Here is a 21,601-nt window from a genome sequence, read left to right on the forward strand (position 1 = left end):
ATTAATATTTATTATTTTTATCCACTAATGTGGATTATTACTACCTCTGTTTTTTGTCTATAATTTTGAACTGTGTGATGGTGCTTTCAGATTTTTCCATCTGATTTCCTTTAACAAATGATAAAGCAGTTCCTTTTTGATATTGAAATGCAAAAATACTATACCTGATGTAATTTATGTGATGTTTAATTATGTTATGACCTGACTAAAGTTTTTGTTTATTTATGTCTGCTGATCCTTTAAGGTACAAGTTAAAAATACTATTCCTTTTAATTGGTTTTAATTTCCCTTGTTACCAGTGTTCAATGGATTCTCTTCACGGTACTATCTAAGGTAAAATCAGGCTATTTAAATTTACAATCCTTTGAGAATTTAATTTAAAAGAAAAAAATAAAATAAATTAGCTGTTATTGTCTACAGCTCTTTTAAAAACCTAATTATATAATGTTATTGTGATTCTAGACCTAATATTTAAGTAAATATATGTAAAATTTGTTTACTGATAGAAGGAAATTTGAAGTAGTGATATATTTTTTAAATTTGAGTCTTTGTTTATATTTTAGATAATTAGAAGAAATCTCCCAAATCGTATGGGGGTAGCAGTTCATAGAGGTGAAGTATACTGGGTTGATAGAAATCTACAGACTGTGTTTAAAGCATCTAAAATAATAGAAGAAAATGCAACTTTACCAACACAAGTAAGATCAGGATTACAACGTCTTCGTGATATTGCAATTTATGACATTAGTAATCAACCAACTGATGAAAATAATCCATACAGACGATTAGGTAATTAAATCTGTCAACTGTTTTATAGCTCTTAAATATTATATTTTTTATTTTTATATATACTTAAAATATACCTGATGTCTGATTAAAAGAAGTATTTATTTAATAGAGAATCTAAATTGCTCACAAAGTAAGTAATAGAAGCTCTTATACTAACATAAAAGTAAAGGTTCGAGAACTGCGTGAAATTCTGTGTAATATTAATAAGTCATTAATAACTTATATAAGTGTCCCAGGAAGAAATGGAGAAACTTTCAGGACATATTCTAATGGTGAAAATAATGAAAAAAGATTCATATAAACATAGGTTTGGAGACATTTTGTTTTCGAGTTACGGCTAGGGAAAGATTTCACTTGGATTTCAGCTCTTCTAATAAAAAGAAGCGCTACTGTAATTTTTAGGACCCTAAATAAGGAGTAAAGTTGCTGGTTTCTTAAGTAATTTCAGCTGGGGAATTGGAAATGTAAAATAAGTCCGAGAACTGCAACTCCATTACTTTTTAAGATTCAGACACAAAATTTGGTGTTGAAAAACAAGTTTTTTTTACGTTTGTAGTAAAGCTTTGTTAAATGACTTATAAATGCAGAATATTTAGTAACAAAACTTGTAGAGATTTAATTTTGAGTGAATTAATGTAAATACAACCAATAAAACTTAGATAAAAACATTAAAGATTTCTTTTGAAATCATCTGAAAAATCAAATAAAATCGGTTCTAGAATTGTATCTTCAGTAGCTTTTGAGAAATCTACAGTGAAAATCAATAAATTCTGGTAAAAAAAAAACTTTTTTTTTATGTTTGACATACAATAGTTAGTTAACACAAAAAACTTTGAAACAAAACTTGTAGAGAATTTAATTCTAAAAAACATGATGTAAGATAACTTATACATGCTTCCCACAGGCAGGAAATATAAAATTAGTCAGGAATACTCAAGAATTTTTAGAAAAATATCAGGAAAAAATTTCAGAGAATTGGATTTTTGTTACCAAATTAAGATTGTGTTAATTATCTATTGATAATTAACACAATCTTAATTTTATTTAAATTTTAATTTAATTTTTAGTTATGCCAAAATATATTTGATATACTTTCCTGGCATTGGGAAGTGGTGATCCCATCGCCCAGCACATTGCAACTACATGCTTCAAGCAACCATTAACATGTTCTGTTCTCTTACTTTCATACCCCAATTATCCTTTATATTAAAGGTGGAATATTCCAAATTGCAGTTAATTTTTTCAGCAGTGAAATTTTAACAAAAAGTTATTGAAAAATTTATATGTTGTTTTCTTGAATTTCTCCCAAACCACCCTGAAATTTTTTTTGTGTTTTGGTTATTAATTGCTTATAAATTTTATCTTAAAAGACTATTTAATCAACAGTGGTTAGATATAAACTTACACCTAGAATTCAGTCGGTTGAGAAGAGGTAGACATATGTATCATGCTTTCTGCAATGTGTGTAAAAAACATCTTCGGACTGGGCAATATGGGCCAAAAGGCATTGTCTTCGCACAATAAAGAAAAGCAGTATAATGAAATAATTAAGATAAGGAATTCCAGCCTTCACTGAAAACATTTTTATCTCCCAGTGGTACTTCAACTCGGTGGACTAAAATTTTGATCATCTGTTGTGAGAACAGTGGTCGTGATACATCTGTGTGTCCTTTGCCTGGATCTTCTGATCAGAGTTATAGCATTTCAGCAGCAAATTATATATTTGAATCTTAGATTTCATATACACAAAATGACAACAAAGTTACTTTTTTTTCTTAAAAAGACTATGTTTCTAAGGCCTAGATTAAGTGGGTTCTCAATGTTGTATAAAATAAGTTATCCTTAAATTCGTGTGAAGATATTTGTGCATCTTTTAAAATTGTATTTCCTGATATTTGTACAGCATCAAAATTTTAGCTTGGAGCTACTAAATACTCTTATGTCATTAATTGGCACCAAACTGTGATTGCATTCTGCAAATAGGTACACATTCGTGCATCGATCTGTCGTGTTCAGCATTCTTACTGTCGTAAACGGCATGTTTCCAAAAACATTTTTGGAAGCGATCACAGACTGGTTGTTATCTTGGTTGATAGTAAGGATTTGCCTCAGATGGGTGGTTGGGTAAGCAGACTGGATCGGATACAAAGATACAATTAGCCATTTCAGTTGAAGTGGTGATGCGATCCACCAACTTTCCAATTTTGCACACCTGATATTTGACAGTGCAAGTGAATATAATAGCAGGTGCCTTGACTTTCCAGATGGTAGAAGAACAGAAATTGGTGGAACAAAGAATGCAGAAGTGCATTAAAGGATCGTTGCAGGGCTTTATGTAATTTCAATCATGGCCTATGATAGAAGTGCTTTGCGCCTACCACAGTGTGAAAGCTGTGCGCTATCGAATGTTGCAGTGTGCTAAATAGAAATCATGGCTAAATTATGTCAATACCATTTTTCGGACAACTCAATCATTGTTGTTTGGAGAAAAGTATAGGCCATGTGTGGGTCAGGACAGTCACCACTGTTGAACTGAAAAGCAATGGCATCCTCGTTATAGCATCAATTGATGTGGTGACATTTTTAATTACTCTTTTAGGTCAGTTTCACTTAACATCATCATACTGTCCTGAGTTTATGAGGTATAAGTTGCAGGTAAAAAGTGTGCCTTTTATTATCGGAGAATCGCATAATGTGTTAAATGTCCTTTTTCTTTTCAATACCTGAGGTATGCCTTGAATATTTTTCATGATACTTCCACTGCAAATGGTAATATCATGTTTAGTATAACTTATCTAACCTCCTGTTTACTATTTGTCTATTTACAATAAAATATTCTCTGACCAGGTGTTTCCCACTTCTTGATCAGAAGCATTGGTGATTCCTGTACTAAAACCTGGTAAAGATAAATTTTGTTTTTCAGGTTGCCATCTTATATCCTTGACCAGTACCCTGTGCAAGTTGATGAACAATAAACCAACATCTAGTCTGGTACCTTGAGATAAACACCCTAATTGCCCCTGAACAATGTAGTTTCCGGCAAGGTAGCTATCGATCATTTAGTTGCCCAGGAATCTGTTATTCAAAACATCTTTCTACTTTGCCATCACCTGGTTGCTGTATTTTTTGATGTCCAAAAGAAGTATGACATGGCTTGGAGGAGAGGAATCCTAAATACATTGTGTGAATGAAGTATACAAGGAAATCTTGAATTTATCAGTGGTTTCATCAGTAGTCAGCCCTTTTGAGTTGAAATATGATATCCGAAAGTTTCACACTAGAAAACTGAATACTACAGGGAAGTGTCCGAAGTGTTACTTTTATTTGCCGTAGCTATAAATATTAAAACAAAAAGTATGAAAACTAGTCATGTGTTCTTTATTTGTTGATGATTTTTCAGTTTACATAGCATCTAGAACTTTTTATCTATTAGCGAGAGACTTTCTTTTCCTGTTTAGCCTCTGGGAATTACTGTACAGGTATTACTTCAGAGGATGATATGTATGAGGGTAAATGAAGTGGGTAGTCTCAGTTTGACCATTCCTGAGTTGTGCGGTTAATTGAAACCCAACCACCAAAGAACACTCGTATCCATGATCTAGTATTCAAATCTGTATAAAAGTAACTGCCTTTACTAGGGCTTGAATGCTGGAGCTGTCCCAAATCAGCTGAATTGGGAAGACATGTTCATCACTAGACCAACCCAATGGGTACTAGTGAGAGACTGCTCTTAAAATAAAATAACCCATTTAGAATCGTGGCGTAAAATGACTGGATTTGCGTTTTCTCTGGAGAAGATGAAATACATCTGCTTTTCATGTTTGAGGAAAAATACTGACTCTCAACTGTTTGCATGGTGAACCAGTTGAAATATATACAGAGGTTAGATTTTTAGGAATGTGGTTTGACCAATGACTAATGCGTGTAATATATTTAAAGGAGCTGAAAGTAGAATTTAAAAAAATGATAGACATGCAGAGAGAGTTTTATCTAATACTCAATGGGGAGTTGATTGAGTATGCATGTTGCGCTTCTACTGTGTTCTAGTCCATTCCTGCTTGGAGTACGGCAGTGTTGCTTATTCATACACTTGATCCACCGCTGTTAGAATGCTAGATGTAGTTTATCATTCATTCATCTGTCTTGCTACAGGTGCATTTTATTCAAACCCTGTGGAAAATGGTGAGATGACTTTGGAAGACAAACCAAATGATCTACACTTACGTAGCAATGAAGTCATCTAACTTTTGATGCAGTGTTCTCTAACACACACATCTGAATCAATACGAGGAACAGTCGAGATCTACTGCTGGTTTTATTTTACTTTTGGGTTTTTAATATTTATTTACATACTATATGAATTTCCTAACAGGGAATGAAAATTACACTTTGTTGTGTGCCCAGGAAAAAAGAAAATGGAAAGGATTCCAGAAAACAAAAAATCTTTCACTACAGTAACCCATTCCATCAAGGCATTTTAGAAAAACACAACACAGGGAAGGAAACTTAATGAACCAAAGAATGAACAGTTTAAAACTGACAACAGTAGATTCGTGTTATAATGTACATAACCAATAATGGTGCTAATAGAAGCAACCATTGATCATGAAAAATCATGATAATGAAGTTTCTATCAAAGGTTTATGAGATAACAAAATTAGTCATCTCATTTCACAAAACTTGAGTGTGAGTGTGCTGTGCTGAAGCAGTCAAGACGAAAGAAGGCATCGCACACAGAACACTTTGTTGTCACACTGACAGTTTTTGCTGAGCTTTTTTTATCTTTGCCTCTTTACTTTACAGCAGCCACTGCACCTCCGTCTTGCTGTTGACTTCTTAGCTCTTCATTGATCAGCCTAGGTACTGATGCAGTCTTTTGTACATCCAACTTGACTGATCCAGTTACCTGTACACCATGATCAAACATCTGTAGGAAATGAACCCTCTCTTCTGTTTTGTTACTGTTTCATCTTTGTCATGTTGAAATCATAACAGGGATGTGTTATCCCTGTTTTTTTCCATTTCAAAACTATATATATATATATTTTTTTTCTTTTTTAACCTCCGGGTCTACTGTTAGGCATTACTTCAGAGTATGAGATGAATGATTTATATTGTGTATGAAAATACCATGCTTGACGGGATTTGAACCCGGGACCTCTGGATGAAAGGCCGAGATGCTACCACTCACTCCACAGAGGCCGGCTTGCTATTGAACATTGGACTGTAACTACTTTACCTTTTTTCAGTTTGGTCTGTTACTTGTTTTGGATTTAGCATTTTCATTGACCCTTAAGGTACCAACATGTGTACATCAGTCAAGTACCTGAGAAGCCAACAATACACTTATGTAAAAATTGTTAACGATAAATTGTTCCTCCAGCTCAAGTAATGGTCTAGCAAGCTTCAACACATAATTTTCTGCATTCCCTTTGCCTGAAATTGCTTCTTTTCCAGCATTTATCATGAGATTCCATGTGTAGCTACAGACAAGGCATAATTTGAAAAGTTTCACCCCATGGTGATGTCTTTTGCTTGTATTGATTAAAACAAGCTGTACTGTGAAAGGAATTATTTTCACATCTCTTCCTGGGAATTCATTACATTTTGAATGTTTGGGAGAAGCTAGTCAATGAGTTGTTGAACTTTGTACAGTCTGTCACCTTCTGGTGCATTCTCATTATTTGAACCATGAAGTACTCTCAGAAGAATCTCGAATCTGTTGTGAGGCATTAGCTTACTATCCTGGTTAGAATATAACAGACTTGTAGAATATAACAGACCTTTTTATCAAGACCCATCCAAAAAATTATCCCAAAGAAATTTTCATTTTATTTATATTGGTTGTATTGAATCTTTTGGTCTGCATAACAATTTGTTTTGTTGACTAATAAATTGTAAATGGTATAATTGATGAAAGTGTATTACACTATTCTTGGGGGTTTGCGTCTGTACTTTTGCTGTTATTTCATCATTAACTAACAATGAAAAGGCATTTGGAAAAATAACTGGTTTTCAGCAGCAGGTCCCCATAAAATGTCATCTTATATATAAGTTATTAACTGCAGTTAGATTAGATTAATTGTCTCACTGTTATCATTGTCTAGTGCATTGTTGAAAACATTGGAGCGTTGGAGGCTCCAATGATGCATACTTGTCTACTTCAAAATACTCTATTTGATCAGGAATACAATAAATCTTGAGTATTGCTGCCATTACTTATATCAGCTGAATTACCAACAGAATCAGACAAATTCATATTTCTATCATAACTTTCCTCTGAATCACTCTAATTGTTTGTCCTTTCATTTATATCTGGTTTGTCAAATTTTGATCCGTATTCAGAGTTTTCATCAGAATCGGTGCCAAATTAGTATTATCACTAAAATCATTTAAAAATAAATCACTTAATACGCAAGGTGATTACAAATTGCACAGCAATCTCTTGGAAGATGATTATATCGCCAAAAATATGAAAAAAGTTCATAAAAACATAGGTCACAAAACTGTTCATTTGTGAGATTTGCCTCACAAACATTTTGCTGTACTTTCTGCTTCCTTTGTGAAATTAAACTGTACAAAAATTTTTGTGCTTCCTTATGGTGTTTGATGTAAGAAATTAGGTAATTGTAATACACCTCTCTTTCACTTAGTTTTTAAGAAGAATGCGGTAAAACATGAAACATTTTTATCAGAAAGTACACTTGTTTTAGGTTTGGAATAAAATAACTTTGTTAATTTACCAATAAATAAAGAAAGATTTCTAGTTAACTTTGCAGAGAATTTGCGTCTGAGAAAATTTATGTAAATAATGTCTATTAAATTTAAATACAAATCTGAAAAGTTCAACTTTAATTAGAAACAAAACACACAGTCTTGATTGGGAAAGTGATTTGATGTTAAATAGAACAATTTTCAGCAATGTTTGGACAACATAATGTAAATGAAAACAAATAGAAAACTTATCAATAACAGAAAAAAAGAATAAAAAATAGATTTCAAAAAATAAAAACCACATATTTTTTGGTTTTTTTCTAAAAATTATTGAAAACTTGCTAAATTTGCCAACGTTTCTTCAAAGCAGTTGTTTAATGTGACCGCCATTCTGTTCAACGCATAATTCAGCTCAACAAATCCATACTAGTCGGGCATGTTTAATATCATCATCATTATTACTCCCAATAGTAGCTCCTGCTTCTATCTCTATACACAGAGCTCAAGTCGATTTGAAGTAACTGAATATCAGCTAGATTTGTAATAAGCTTAAACAATTTCATATCATCCGCAAATAATAAAAAAATTGCAAATAGCTTATAATTAAATTTGTTAGATATTTTTCTTATGTGTGTGGTGTGGTGGGCGTTCTCCCCCTCCCTTGTTTATGTGTGTTGCTCGCTCAGTGTAGTTGAGTTGGATTCATGTAGTGGACATAACATCATTGGTTATAATCACAGTTTCTTTTGTGTAATGGTGTACAATAGTGTCAGTCTATACAATCAAAATGTCAATCAGTGTCAGTTTCATTCAAAATGTGTATTTTATTATACAGTCCACTTAACCGACTTATAACCAGCATCCAAGACTAAACTCATTTATAAATAGTAGGAAATTTGTTGAAGCCAAATGCATGCCTTGTCTTACTCCAGATCTAACATAAATAGGCTTAGAAATGAAATTATCAATTTTAACTCAGAGAATTCTGTTTGTACAAAATGAATGTATCTAAGACAATAATTTATTATTAAATCCACACGCTGCAAGTTTTCTAATTAATTTTATATTAACTATATCAAACGCATAATGAAAATCTTTATAGATTGCATGAATATAAGATCATTTAGCGCATCAACAATATCTTCCATATGTGCACATAAATTCTATTTGCGTAGATTTACTTTGTAAAAAACCATTTCTTTTAGAACTATAAATTTCTGTACGCAAGATCTAATTTTCATACAAACTTAACTTATCTAAGAGTTTGGCAAAAACATTCCATTTGCTGATAGGACAATAATTATTGATATCTGAATGTCACCACCAATAAATAACTATTATTTGGAATCAAACTTTCTTTTAGTAAATCCTGAATCTTACAAAATTAATATTTTTATTGTCTGGCATGTATTTATCCGATGTAAGAGTAGAATTCAAAATGTTAGGTAATGTTATCTCTAAAGGTAAATGATATTTATCGTGATAGAAAATTTCATCATAAGCTATATTAACACTAATGTCAGTAAGATTAAATCAAGAGAATTACCGCGACAGTTTAACAGCTTATTTGATTGTAAAAGATAACAATTTGTAGAAAAATTTGAGGTGAATAGCAGTATTTTTAAATTTGGATAACATTAAGCAAAAGAAACATTTTCTAGGTTTTCCTATACAAAACCTGACACATTAGTCACCTAATAATAGTAATAATTTAACTATGGCTGTACTGTTAATATATGTGGTAAGTGAATTGGAAATACAATTTATCTTTGTAACATAAATTATCCAAAAATCATAAACATAATTACTTTGTAGCATTCATTTTTTGTTTTTGTGTTGCAGCAAAAAGATTCATTTTTTGTTTTTGTGTTGCAGCAAAAAGATTTAGTACAACTTAAAGAGGAACCGCTTGATGTTATTAATGATGATATTCCAAAAGATCCTTTAGCAATTGAAGAGACCAATTTAGTTAAATCAGAAAATTTAAAAGTTGAAAATGACGAGGTAAGGGTTTAGATTTTTCATACAGTGGAACCCAATTATCCAGATGGACCTTTGCAAGGCAAAATCTGGATAATTTAGAAAGGTTTTATCATATATATTGAACTAATCATTCTATTTTTTAATGGGTAACATTCTAAGTAAAAAAAAAAATAAAATATTTCAGTAAATTTAAAAAGAAACGTACATATTACAAACATATACATTACATAATTAAAAAGAACATACATACATTAATAAATGTAGAATCAAACTAGAATAGAATAGGTTTTGAAAGTTCCAGCAGAATCATGCGTGTGCGCAATTGCATGCATGTTTCTATTATTAATTTATTTTGTGATGTGTGATTTTTATATAATGGTATTATTAAGTTTATCAGAATAAAAAAAAAAAAATTATTAACTGTATATAATTTTCACATTTTTCAAGGAATCTGAGATCTCATTGAATAATGAAGTTTCAACACCGTTTAATTTTAATATGAAAACGAATGAACTTCAAATAAATGATAAGCATTTACACACGGTGAACACAGAAGAACAGATCAGATTTGATCCAGGTCATGTAAGTGTTTAAGAATTTTTTTTTTTAATTCTATTTAGTTCTGTTTAATTAATTCATACTTAACTAAGGTGTGTGAATAATAAATGGTCAATGTGTGAGAGCAAAAGTGTTGTTTTGAAACTTCAGTGATAACTAAAATGTGTGCATTTTTATCTTGTTCATCGAATTAACATTTTAATAAGCTTTGGGTGATTTGTTGTTAATTGCATTTGGTTATTGTATTTGAATATTTATTAAAAATTTGTTAAGCAATTTAAAACAGACCCCGATACATACTAAACATCTTCAGTTAGTGACAGAGACTCTAAGTCTCAGTTAGTGACAGAGACTCTAAGTCTCTGTCACTAACTGAAATGTTTGGATGATTTCCAATTTGTGAAACCAAGCTTCAGTCTCCATTAACACGTCCGTTCAGTGCTAATGGGGTATCAAGAAACCGATCAATGTGGCTCTTTTTTTTTAAATTCACTTCTTTCAGACCTTTATCAATGCTAATATTGGTTTTTTTTAAATTTAGTAATGCTTTTTTGGCCAGAAAATGACGAAATATTTAAGACACCGTAGTGAAGTTGCCCGCCACAGAATACAGACCTAACATCATCCTTTCTTCTGTTATATAGTCTGCTATTATTTGTAAATAATATTTATTGCATTGAAATAATTTATATTCTTTATCAAAATAATAGGCCTGTTTATTAAATATAAATTATTGTTATATTTTCATTTGTTTTATTCATACTGCACAATCTACAGTAATAAAAGCATATTAGATATGAATTTTATAGACAAAACTGAGTGTAAATTGTTATACTGGGTGAGATGTAAATTAAAAACACAAATATCAGAATTGATTGTTATTAATTTTATTATAATCAAACAGTATTAATATTTTATCAAATGCAATTATAATACAGCACAGTACTGAAAAAGCAGTCCAAAGGAATAACATAAACAGTAGTAAATATAATACAATACTAAAATGGAAATAATAACAATAAGAAATTTTAATTAAATGTAAACTAGCCAATTAGGCTAGTTTACATATAGTAGATTTCAAATAAGGAGATTTCAAAACAAAAAGCTGATTGCGAAGGACACAACGAACAATAACATTGGGATTCTCTGTGGTTTTCTATCAGATTCATTCTTTTTTATTTTCTGTGGAATATGAATTTGGGTCTTGCCAGTCCCTCTAAAACTGCTGTTTCTGGCTTTATTTTCTGTTGGTTAATGTAAATTAATTTTTCATTAAAACGTCCCAAAATTTTAACAATGTCATTTTCTTGTTAGGCCTATATGTTTTATACAGTAGATATGCGTTATTCATAATCACATGAATAGCAACTTTTGCATACCATCACAAAGTTTTTCTTTCCAGGGACTAGTAAGCCACGAGTTGATCTGCTTGATCAATTCTGTCCATACTTTGTTATATTTTGCGATAGCCTTGGGCTTAGCTTTTTGTTTTCCAGATCTGATTTTGACTGTTGTTATTTGTGTACTGTGTTGAAAAGAAATCATTATTATCTGGCATTGTCGAACCACTTAAATACACAGATAGCTTTTTTGGTGTAACCTTGCTCAGTTTCTCTCCTTGAAATTTTTTTATTAATATGAACTGGATTTCCTTTACGGTTTGGCTTCAGGGTCCCCGTTATTTAAAGTTTTCTTCCCAACAATTCATCAGAGGTACACTATTATAAAAATTATTCGTTTATACACTGTGCCCTACATCTAAATAATCCTGGAGCAGGTGTTTTACTCTACCTTTTCTACATGGCCCTTATCACCTGTTATCTTTGATACCTGAATTCATTAGGAAATTAAACACTTCTTCTGATTACAAGATTTTTTCTTGTGCGGTAATGGACAGGTTTCTTTTATTTATTCCTGAAGGGCCTGGGAGCTCAGAATTGTCATCATATTTCTAAAAAAAGAAGTTGAAATAATCAGGAATGTTAACAAGGAAATAATCTTATATATTTTTATAAGAAATGATTACAAAAAATGATTTTATAAAAAAAAGCATTTTATGAATTCAAAGAAAAATATGTAAAAGTGATAAATCAATTAACATAAAGGAATATTTTCAAAGAAATTGAAATCATGTACATGCTTATGTGATATAAAAATAAGAACTATTCTCATTATGTGACAGATTTTTTAAATTTAATTTTTTATTAGTTTCAAAACAGTGTATATGTGATTATGTGGAGTTATGTATTAAAATTGTTTAGTATTAATACTAAAATAAACATTGAAAAAATACAATCAGGAGATGAACTTACCCTTTTTGATGTTATTGCTGGGGTGATTTTCAATGAAGAGCTTATTATATTCAATATTCCTATGTTCTACTTATATTAAATTCTAATAGAAAAAAATTAAAAAAGTAAAAACTATAACAAAAATGGTTAGAAAATTTAAAGATCTGTAAAAAACCTTATTTAAGAAAGGAATTGTAAACTAAGCCGTGAATACGCAAGTCAAACCTTCCTTGAGGTAATAATGAATTAATTGTTGCTGATAAGTATTGGTGTTTGTTCAGCCCTGTAGCTGAACCCATGATGATGTCAGTGAGAACGTCTCGCTGACGTTCCAAGGTTAAAAGGACTGATTCCAAGGAACACGGATAACATATCTGTGTTCCTTGGAATATGAATAATCTTGGATGTAGGAGACTGCGTCAAGGCGTTGAACATGTGTAACCAAGTGAAACGCCACTGACCAAAACGCATACTAAACTTTTTATTAAGGGGTCCACACCTTAACTGATTATAATTGGATTGGAGTCAGCATGTCTGCACATGCATATTCAGCTGAAAGAGAATACTGAACAAATCTTGGAGATATCCTGTCATTTGAGCGTACATTTAAGAAATTACAATGACTAAATATAAACCATTAGTTTTGGATACCTTTAGACCAGAAAATGTACATGTACATATGTATGGAAAATGTACATATTTAAAAATATGTGGGTTTGTAAATCTGATCAACATGGATATAGAACTAATAAATATATTTATGTGCTGTTATAATTTGCTAAATAGTTTTGCTGGTTTTCTTAAAATAAGGATATGATAATAATTTCAGCCAAGTGTATAAACATACTACAAGAGATGTAAAGTTCCTTATTTTAATGATGATTAATATTCAAAACCATGTTGATTATGAATATAGTATATTTAGTTGCTTATAGTTTATTAGTGGCTTTTTACAAGATATAACACTTAATGTTGTAATTGATATATTACATTAATTCATAATTATCTTTTAATTATTAGTTATTTTTAATTTTTACAGGTTACTATTGATGAAGAAATCATCAAGGGAAGTACCAAGAAAAATTATATTTGTAACTTTTGTCAAAAGTCATTTAATTTCAAAAGCGGTTTAAAGAGACATCTTATTATTCATTCAAAAGAGAAAAATTATGTTTGTAACATTTGTCTGAAGTCATTTAATCTAAGTTCTACATTAAAAGTACATTTAAATATTCATACTAAGGAGAAAAATTATATTTGCGACTTTTGTCAGAAGTCATTTAATTTCAGAAGCGGTTTAATCAGACATCTTATTATTGATTCAGATGACAAAAATTATGTTTGTAATTTTTGTCAGAAGTCTTTTAAACAAAGTTCTGATTTAAAAATGCATTTAAATATTCATACTAAGGAGAAAAATTATGTTTGTAACTTCTGTCAAAAGATTTTTAACTGTTATTCTAATTTAAAGGTTCATATTAATTTACACACCAAAGAGAAAAATCATGTTTGTAACCTCTGTCAAAAGTCATATAATCGTAAATATGATTTAGAGAGACATTTTAAGACTCATAAAAACGAGAAAAATTATGTTTGTAACTTTTGTCAGAAATCTTTTAATGAAAATTATACTTTAAAAGTACATTTAAATATTCATACTAAGGAGGATAATTTTATTTGTAACTTTTGTCAAAAATCATTTAATTGTAAAAACCATTTAAAGAGACATCTTAATATCCATTCAAAAGAAAAAAGTTACATTTGTAACTTTTGTCAGAAGTCCTTTAATCAAAGTTCTACTTTGAAATCACATTTGAATATTCATACAAAAGAAAGAGAATATGTTTGTAATTTCTGCCAAAAGGTTTTTAATCATCGTTCAAGTTTAAGGTTGCATATTAATTTACACACCAAAGAGAGAAATTATGTATGTAAATTTTGTCAAAAGTCTTTTAGTCGCATCTATGATTTAAAAAAACACATTAATATCCACACTAAAGAAAAAAATTAATGTTTGTAATCTTTTTAAAAAATCTTTTAACGAGAGTTACATCGTAAAAAGACATCTTAATGATATCATATTAGAAAATCGTGACCTTTAAAAAAGTGTAAAATATGCATAAACTAAAACAAGTATAACCAAATTTATATAATGTTTTTAATTTAACGTTATCTCATTTTTGTATATATTACAACTTTGCAAGGAGGTTTCTACCTTGTACGCCTCGAAGACAATTTAAAAAAAAATATATTAAAAAAGTAATAAAAATGTGCAATTAATTTTATATCTAATTGATATATATATTTATTGAGTAAAAATAATACTATTAAGTTTTTTGACCAACACAAAAAGGTAAGGAAAACTGATCAGTCAAGGTATCGCTAAACGTGATAATGGTAGGTAGTCAGTGGTGTAAGGGATAATTATTGAAGTATTATCTGAAATTAAAAATCGAGCAGTTTTGCATTAAAAATCGATTTACCTTTTGTATGTAATGTTTACCTTTTCGATTAAAAATCGAACAGGTAAACATCAACAAATAAAATACATTAGAATGGAATAAAAAAAACTATTTTTTGGCTTATAGTGATTTTAACCTGTAGGACCATTGTTAGGTATTGCATCAGAGGATGAGATGAAATGGCAATTTTGTGTAACGTGTGAAAAATATTACGCCTGATTGGGTTTCAAACCCAGGAATCCAGATGAAAGGCCAAGACACTACCACCCCAAGCCACAGAGGCCGGTCAAGGCTACAAACTACTTGAATAGAATTTTTTAATTTGTATTACTACATTAAAAAAAAAATTAGATTTATATATTATTCTAGTTATAATATGCAGGTGATATTTATGAACCAAAAATATCTTATCTTGCAACCATGCCAATATGATAATTTGTAGGTGGTGAGAAATTCCACGAGTTCAGAAAAAGTGCTATATAGAAATGTGTGTAAAGTTCACAAGTGAGACATGTTGTAAAAATCTTAAGTTGCATGTGTTTTTCCTGAACATGGTTTTCTCAGTCAGATTCTCAAATACATTTTCACAAATAACGCTGATCTTGAATCTAAAGCACATTCTGATTTTGTGTTAAAGTTTACTTAACATCACATGTCTAACCATTTTAGTAATGTTTTCAAATATTAAAACCAGACAAGAAATATATAATCTGATATTTGTGCCTGTTATCAATATTAACCTCAAAATCTGTATTAGTTTTTAATTTTTTACAAATACACTTGAAAATAAAGTAAATATTTTGAAATTTATGTCTCAAATTATTTAAATAGTCCTATTACATTTTCTGTATATATTCTGTAATATATTCTGTTCGCAATAGAAAAAGGTTTTGGAAAGTGTAAGAGTTGCAAACCTTAAACAATATAGGGCAGCGACTTGAGATGCCAGGTCTCTCACTGTGCTCTGAAATTCTGTACTACTTTAAGTTGTTATAACTGAGCAAATATAATTTATGCTTGAAAATTTACAAAGATATTTTTGAAAATATATACCGCCAAAATGTAAAAAAAAACTTTTTTTTACTTGCGAAGGTAAAAGCCTCTAAAAAAATTAAGAATCTTTTAAATGAAAAATCTACTTTGTTGTCACTTGTATTTGTGATAGATTTTTTAAATCAATCTTTTTATTTTTATATATAAATAAAAAGATTCTATATATATATAAATAAAAAGATTCATATTGTTTACGCCATGCATAAAGTTCTGTTATTTCCAATGAATTCAAAGCTAGGGTTGGGTCATGTTGTTTGTTACAGGCATGATAAATTTTACTATGTTTCGTATTTTGGGCTTGTCATTTGTACCTGTTTGATTATTTGTTCTCGTGTTTGACACTTCTGGTGCCGGCCAGACTGTCTGCTTCTGTCATCCTTAGTGACCGTGTGTATTCATTTCTCGAATTATTTATGGCTACTTTTCACACACCCGTTATTCATTCGTTCCCATACTAATACATGCACACATCTCTTGTTTTTTACACACACTCTCTCCTGTCCACTACCTAGGTTTGGTTTCCCCCTCTTTTCTTTCACGCCATCTTTTCGGCAGAGTAGATCCAACATTCCTCCTGTACAGTCGCCTATGGCCATTCTCTCTCAAACTTTATGATAATATTTTTCATCGCATTCATACCCGCATAAACGTTGCAGTATTTCTCTGTCAAAATATTCTCTAGCTCTACTCGGCAGTGTCTCGTAATTTCACCGATCTCTATGATTTGTTTTTGCCTCGTTTCTTCGTTAAGTTTTTCTTCAAATTCTACATTACGTCTCTGTGGAAAATGTTTCAATCACTACAAGCTGCCAATTCTATCGACGCCGAATCTACTCGAGCTGCTGATTACATTTCATCGATGCAGAATTTCTCCAAACTCGCTGCTACATATTTGGGACGCCACGTCCTGCTCAACCTCTAAAACACGTCTCACCCCTGTATTCCTGATACACCACTGCAGGCTATGCCCAGGATTACTGTATGTATTCATTTACCTTCATTCACGAGTTCGTCTCTTGCTAATATTTGTATGCTACAGGCAAGTTCAATTTTCATTATTTATTACGTTAAACAGTTCTTTTATCATTAAAATTTGTGGAACATTCAGTTCATCATACAAAAATTCAAATTTGTATTTCATGTTTAGTTTAAAACCCCATTTATTCACTTAAGTGCAGTCACAACAGGTGACTTATATAAGGTTGTGTCCTTGTTCAGCTGCAACCTACTTTACGTGCTTAATTATTTCAATTTGTTGTTATGGTAATTAACTGTATAATTTAATCTTGTAACTTGTTAATCACCGAGATTAATCCTTTTCTATTCATGAACTGTATTCATAATACTTCTCTAAATTAACCTAAAGCAAATTACTCATGATGTGCAGTTATGTTTTAGGACTTTGTAATTTTATATTTTCAAGAATGCTTATTTACCAAAATGAACTCTATTTATATTATTACTTACTTTAATGTGATTATATTGTAATTAACTCTTTTTTTATACTGAAATTATTGTAATTTATTTTTCTACGTTAATGACATCTGTTCATTGCTAATTTTTCAATATTACAGCATATGACAGTAATGTAATAGTTTTCCAGTCATACTATGTTTATTGATGTTTTGTTTTTCTACGTATATAGTTGAAAATAAGGTGTTTTATGTTCTCTTGTTTTCAGGCTTTGTTACATTGTGTATTTAAAAAATGTATATTCATGTATTTTTGCATTTAACATCATTGTTCATGTTGATTCAGCTGATATTTTAAGTATCATTAAGTTATGTTAATTTCATAATTTCTCTTTATGTTTTAAGGTTATGATTTTAACATAAGTTCATTTGTTTTATTTCCAATTAAAGTCCAATCTCTTTTGGCAAATACTAGCTGTGTGTTTTTTGTTAACTTTACCCAACACAAATTCTTTTTTTTACTGATGAATTAATTCACCACAGAAGCTTACAAAGAAGGTTGTGCATGGGAATATGAAAGTGGAAATTTGTAATGTATGAAATGTAATAAAGGCAAAACAATCTACTCCTTGTAACCTAAACTTATTGTTTCTACCACATTTAATAATCTTGTTACCTTGTTTTTTGTTTTTTTTTTTTGTTTATTTTAATGGCTCTAATAATTCCAAATAAATTTAATTTTAGAAAAGGCATTGGAAATTGATTGTTCAGTTAAAACATTTATTCTCATTTCTACCCGCAGAATCATATACCTCTTTGAATTTGCAAGAATTGCATAATTCTTGCATTTCACCATTCTATCTCAGATAATTAATTCTACACAAACTATTTGTTCCGCACAAGATCTTCCCTTTCTAAACCACCCTGATATATAAGTTACTAAAAGAAAAGAAATTCCTCTGTATTTATTTAAATAATATTTTCTCCTTTTTTGGGTAGAGGATGAATTAGGAGGACAGACTGCCATTTTTGTGTGATTTTTTTCTGTCTTGTAAATGTTTTCAAATAATTTTTCTAATAGATCATACTTTATAAGCTGCACAGTTATTGAATCCTCACCTGAAGCTGTTTATATGTGCCAGTGAAAGGAAAAGTGATGAAAGTCATGCTTACATGGTTTTGAGATATATAGTCCTTTATAAGAAATGATACTATAAATAAAAAAATTGTTTTGGAATATTGTTATTTATTTTAAATATTTCCAAACTAATGGTTTTATCTTGTTAATTTTTTTAAATTTGAATTTTCTTTAATGTAAAACTAAGTTGCACCACATGTACTTGTGGTGCAACACATGTACGTGTAACAACACTGCAGGAAAAATAACTTACATATTAAATTTTAGAATAATGTACTATAATCAAATAAAGTTAACGTAAACAAATATAAAATACTTCTAATCAGTAATTAAACATAAAAGGGGACCTTCTGCTGTATCCCAGTCCTAATCTGCCATGAACTGGTGGTATGAAATGTAAACTTTTTTTTTTGCTTGCTGATGGGACGATGTTAAGTTCTAAGTTAGTGCTATCTTTAATGTTTCAGTTTTAATGGCAACAATTGCTAAACATGATTGTAAATGTTTAACGATGCAGGAACCTATTTTCTTGAGACCCTCTTGAGGCTACTTGTTCATCTCAGACATACGAGGTGTGATCAAAAAATACGGTGAATAAATTTTTATAGCGGCAACTGCCGACGCTACATCCATATGTTGTAATTTGTCCAATAGCTTGATCAACTGAGACAGGCAGGGACAAGTTGTAACATTCGAGCTTGCCAGTCAGCTGCCAGAGCCGCTAGAGTGAGGTTGTGTTTATCGTGTCAGTCACGCAACATGGATTTTGAACAACGCATTAACATTAAGTTTTGTTTTAAGTTGCAAAAGAGTGCCGAAGAAGCTCACGAAATGTTAAGAGTCAGTGTACGGCGATAATGTGGTAACTTTGAAAACTGTGTACAAGTGGTATGACCGATTTAAAAACGGAAATGAGTCTGTTGAAGACGAGCAGCGTGCAGGACGTCCAGTAACCTCAAAAACAGTTGAAAATGTGCAAAAAGTGGAAACAATGGTTCGTTCAAACAGACAAATGACTATTCGAGAGCTATCAGAAGACCTTAACATCTCGTACAGATCCGTTCAAAGCATTTTAACTAATGAATTGCAAATGAGACGAGCGAGTGCAAAATTTGTTCCCAGACTTCTGAGTGATGAACAGAAGGAAAATCATGTGTCAATTTGCACGGAGTTGAAGGGTCATCTTCATGCAGATCCGGACTTCATGGCCAAAATTGTAACTGGAGATGAAAGTTGGGTCTATGGCTACGACCCTGAGACCAAAATGCAGAGTTCCCAATAGAAAACCAGTTCATCTCCTTGCCCTAAAAATGCACATCAGTCAAAATTCAACATCAAGGTCATGCTCGTTGTTTTTTCGATGGTGAGGGCATAGTGCGATCAGAGTTCGTTCCAAGGGGAACAACTGTAAACTCTGAATTTTATAAGGGTGTACTGCAACGTTTACGAAACGACATATGAAGAAAGCGACCAGAAAAATGGACCAATGGCTTCCTTCTTCACCACGACAACGTGCTGTGTCACTCAGTGGCGTATAAGCCACTGAGCATATTACAAGTGTAATATGTTCTTTGTGTACATAATGCATCAACTGAATTTTCAGTGTCTGGCTGGAATTGTCTATTTGAATTATGAGCTCTCGTATAGTGTGACGGAAAACAAGGAAAAAAAGAAGCAATGTGACCAGCCATCAGATATTTGAAATGCTTCTAAAAAATGTTTTTTACAAAAATTTATATTGTCATGGAGATTCCGTTTAGTACCTCTACTACCATCTCTTAGACAATGCATTTTTGGCACAGTTTGACGACAAATTTCAGTAATGTAAGCAGTTTGAGCTTGAAAATTTCTCATTTTGTAAAATGCATTGAACATGGAATTTCTCTGCACTTCAGTAATTTTCTCACCATACTTTAATTTATGCAGGCATGGTGAATTAAAAAATATTTTATCACAATAATTTTCCTTTAAGTAAAATACTCTTTATCAGAATTACATTTTCGCTTACGCTGTTATTTGACATTTATATCGCTTTGCTGCTTTTGGATCTTCACATTCAGATAATCTACATTATCTGTAACAAAAATTGTTAACATAAAGGCTGTTAGAATTTTTATTTAAATAAATAAATTTTAGTAAAATTAAAATACAGTAGTTTGGGTATAAAGATTAATTTATAAGATTGACACATTAGCACTTGATTTATTCCATAATAAAGACAGTACACAGATGCTCAAAATATTTTAAAGCTGTTACTAGCTCAAAATACTGGTGTAATAAAAAAATATTTTAAAATTAATAGTTTTAGCATGTTATTGAAACTTTTTTCTTTTAAACTCTTATCATATCTTCATTGACACAAACGGGTGGGGCCAATTTGTCCTAGTCTACAGAAATATAGCCTACTTTTATGGTTATAATAATATTACTGTAAAACTATTATCTTTATTAATATACTGTTCATTATGAGAATCTGTTTTGCAGTTTATTTTGCCATTTGAAGTGCAGTTGCGTAGTAATTTAACCTATTTTGTTTAACATTAGCCAGGAAAATCTTTGAGGTCGACTGCATTAACGCATTCACAAGTTAAATAATTATTTTAGAGCTACAAACTTTTTACTCACATTGTATAACAAAACATATTGGATTGTAAAGCAAAGTGCTTACAGTTTGTGAATAAGTTAGTGTCAAAATATTTTATTAAAAACTTACCTGAATTGTTATTTTCTGATTATTTATATTCTGAGCCAGAATCTTGAAGAATAGAAGGTTCAGACTCGCTACTGTCCATAAGATCTTATACTATATGTTTATCAGTTTAGGCAGGATGGGCGAGTGGGGTTTGTTGTACTATCTGACTAGATGACATCATCCGATTACTATCACACATCTGTATATAAAATGCAAACACAACAGACAGTACAGTACAGTGACTAGTAGTCACAGTAGTTTGTGAGGAAAAAACTTTCAGCTCATGTGTTAATAAAATACCAATTATATGTTCAGATTTTATAATCTGTACAATTTAATACATCAAAATAATAAATAAAAAATGGGGATTAGATATTTTATCTCTTACAAGTTGTGTAATACATACTTTTTTCAGCTAAAGTGCTGACTGTTATAGGTCTTCCTTGTTATTGTTATGAATAGCTGCTCATGTGTAGTACTCAAATACATTATGTTGCTATTTAGTTGAT

At 30.8% G+C, this 21,601-nt stretch overlaps 1 protein-coding gene and 1 long non-coding RNA gene across 5 annotated transcripts in view; one reads left to right on the forward strand and one right to left on the reverse strand.

Moving 5' to 3' along the window:
- LOC142331222 (low-density lipoprotein receptor-related protein 5-like) overlaps positions 1-15,231 on the forward strand; it is a 34,437-nt gene extending 19,206 nt beyond the window's left edge. For 2 of the 4 annotated variants that reach the window (XM_075376970.1, XM_075376969.1), the window contains exons 3-5: positions 9,379-9,507; positions 9,934-10,068; positions 13,375-15,231. In XM_075376970.1, the coding sequence (XP_075233085.1) occupies positions 9,379-9,507; positions 9,934-10,068; positions 13,375-14,346 (1,236 nt within the window). In that variant the 3' untranslated portion in view covers positions 14,347-15,231. Of the gene's footprint in view, positions 1-563; positions 790-3,712; positions 4,114-9,378; positions 9,508-9,933; positions 10,069-13,374 lie in introns of those variants that run through there. The other 2 variants (XR_012757923.1, XM_075376971.1) reach the window with 2 other exon arrangements.
- On the reverse strand, positions 10,899-21,277 carry LOC142331223 (uncharacterized). The gene is made up of 3 exons (XR_012757924.1): positions 21,114-21,277; positions 20,397-20,474; positions 10,899-11,995 (listed from the first exon to the last, which is right to left on the reverse strand). It is a non-coding gene; the product is annotated as an uncharacterized LOC142331223 (long non-coding RNA).
- Between the last annotated feature and the right edge of the window lie 324 nt (positions 21,278-21,601).

The sequence above is a fragment of the Lycorma delicatula genome, chromosome 10 (genome assembly GCF_047948215.1).
Source record: "Lycorma delicatula isolate Av1 chromosome 10, ASM4794821v1, whole genome shotgun sequence".
NCBI classification, from domain to species: domain Eukaryota; kingdom Metazoa; phylum Arthropoda; class Insecta; order Hemiptera; family Fulgoridae; genus Lycorma; species Lycorma delicatula.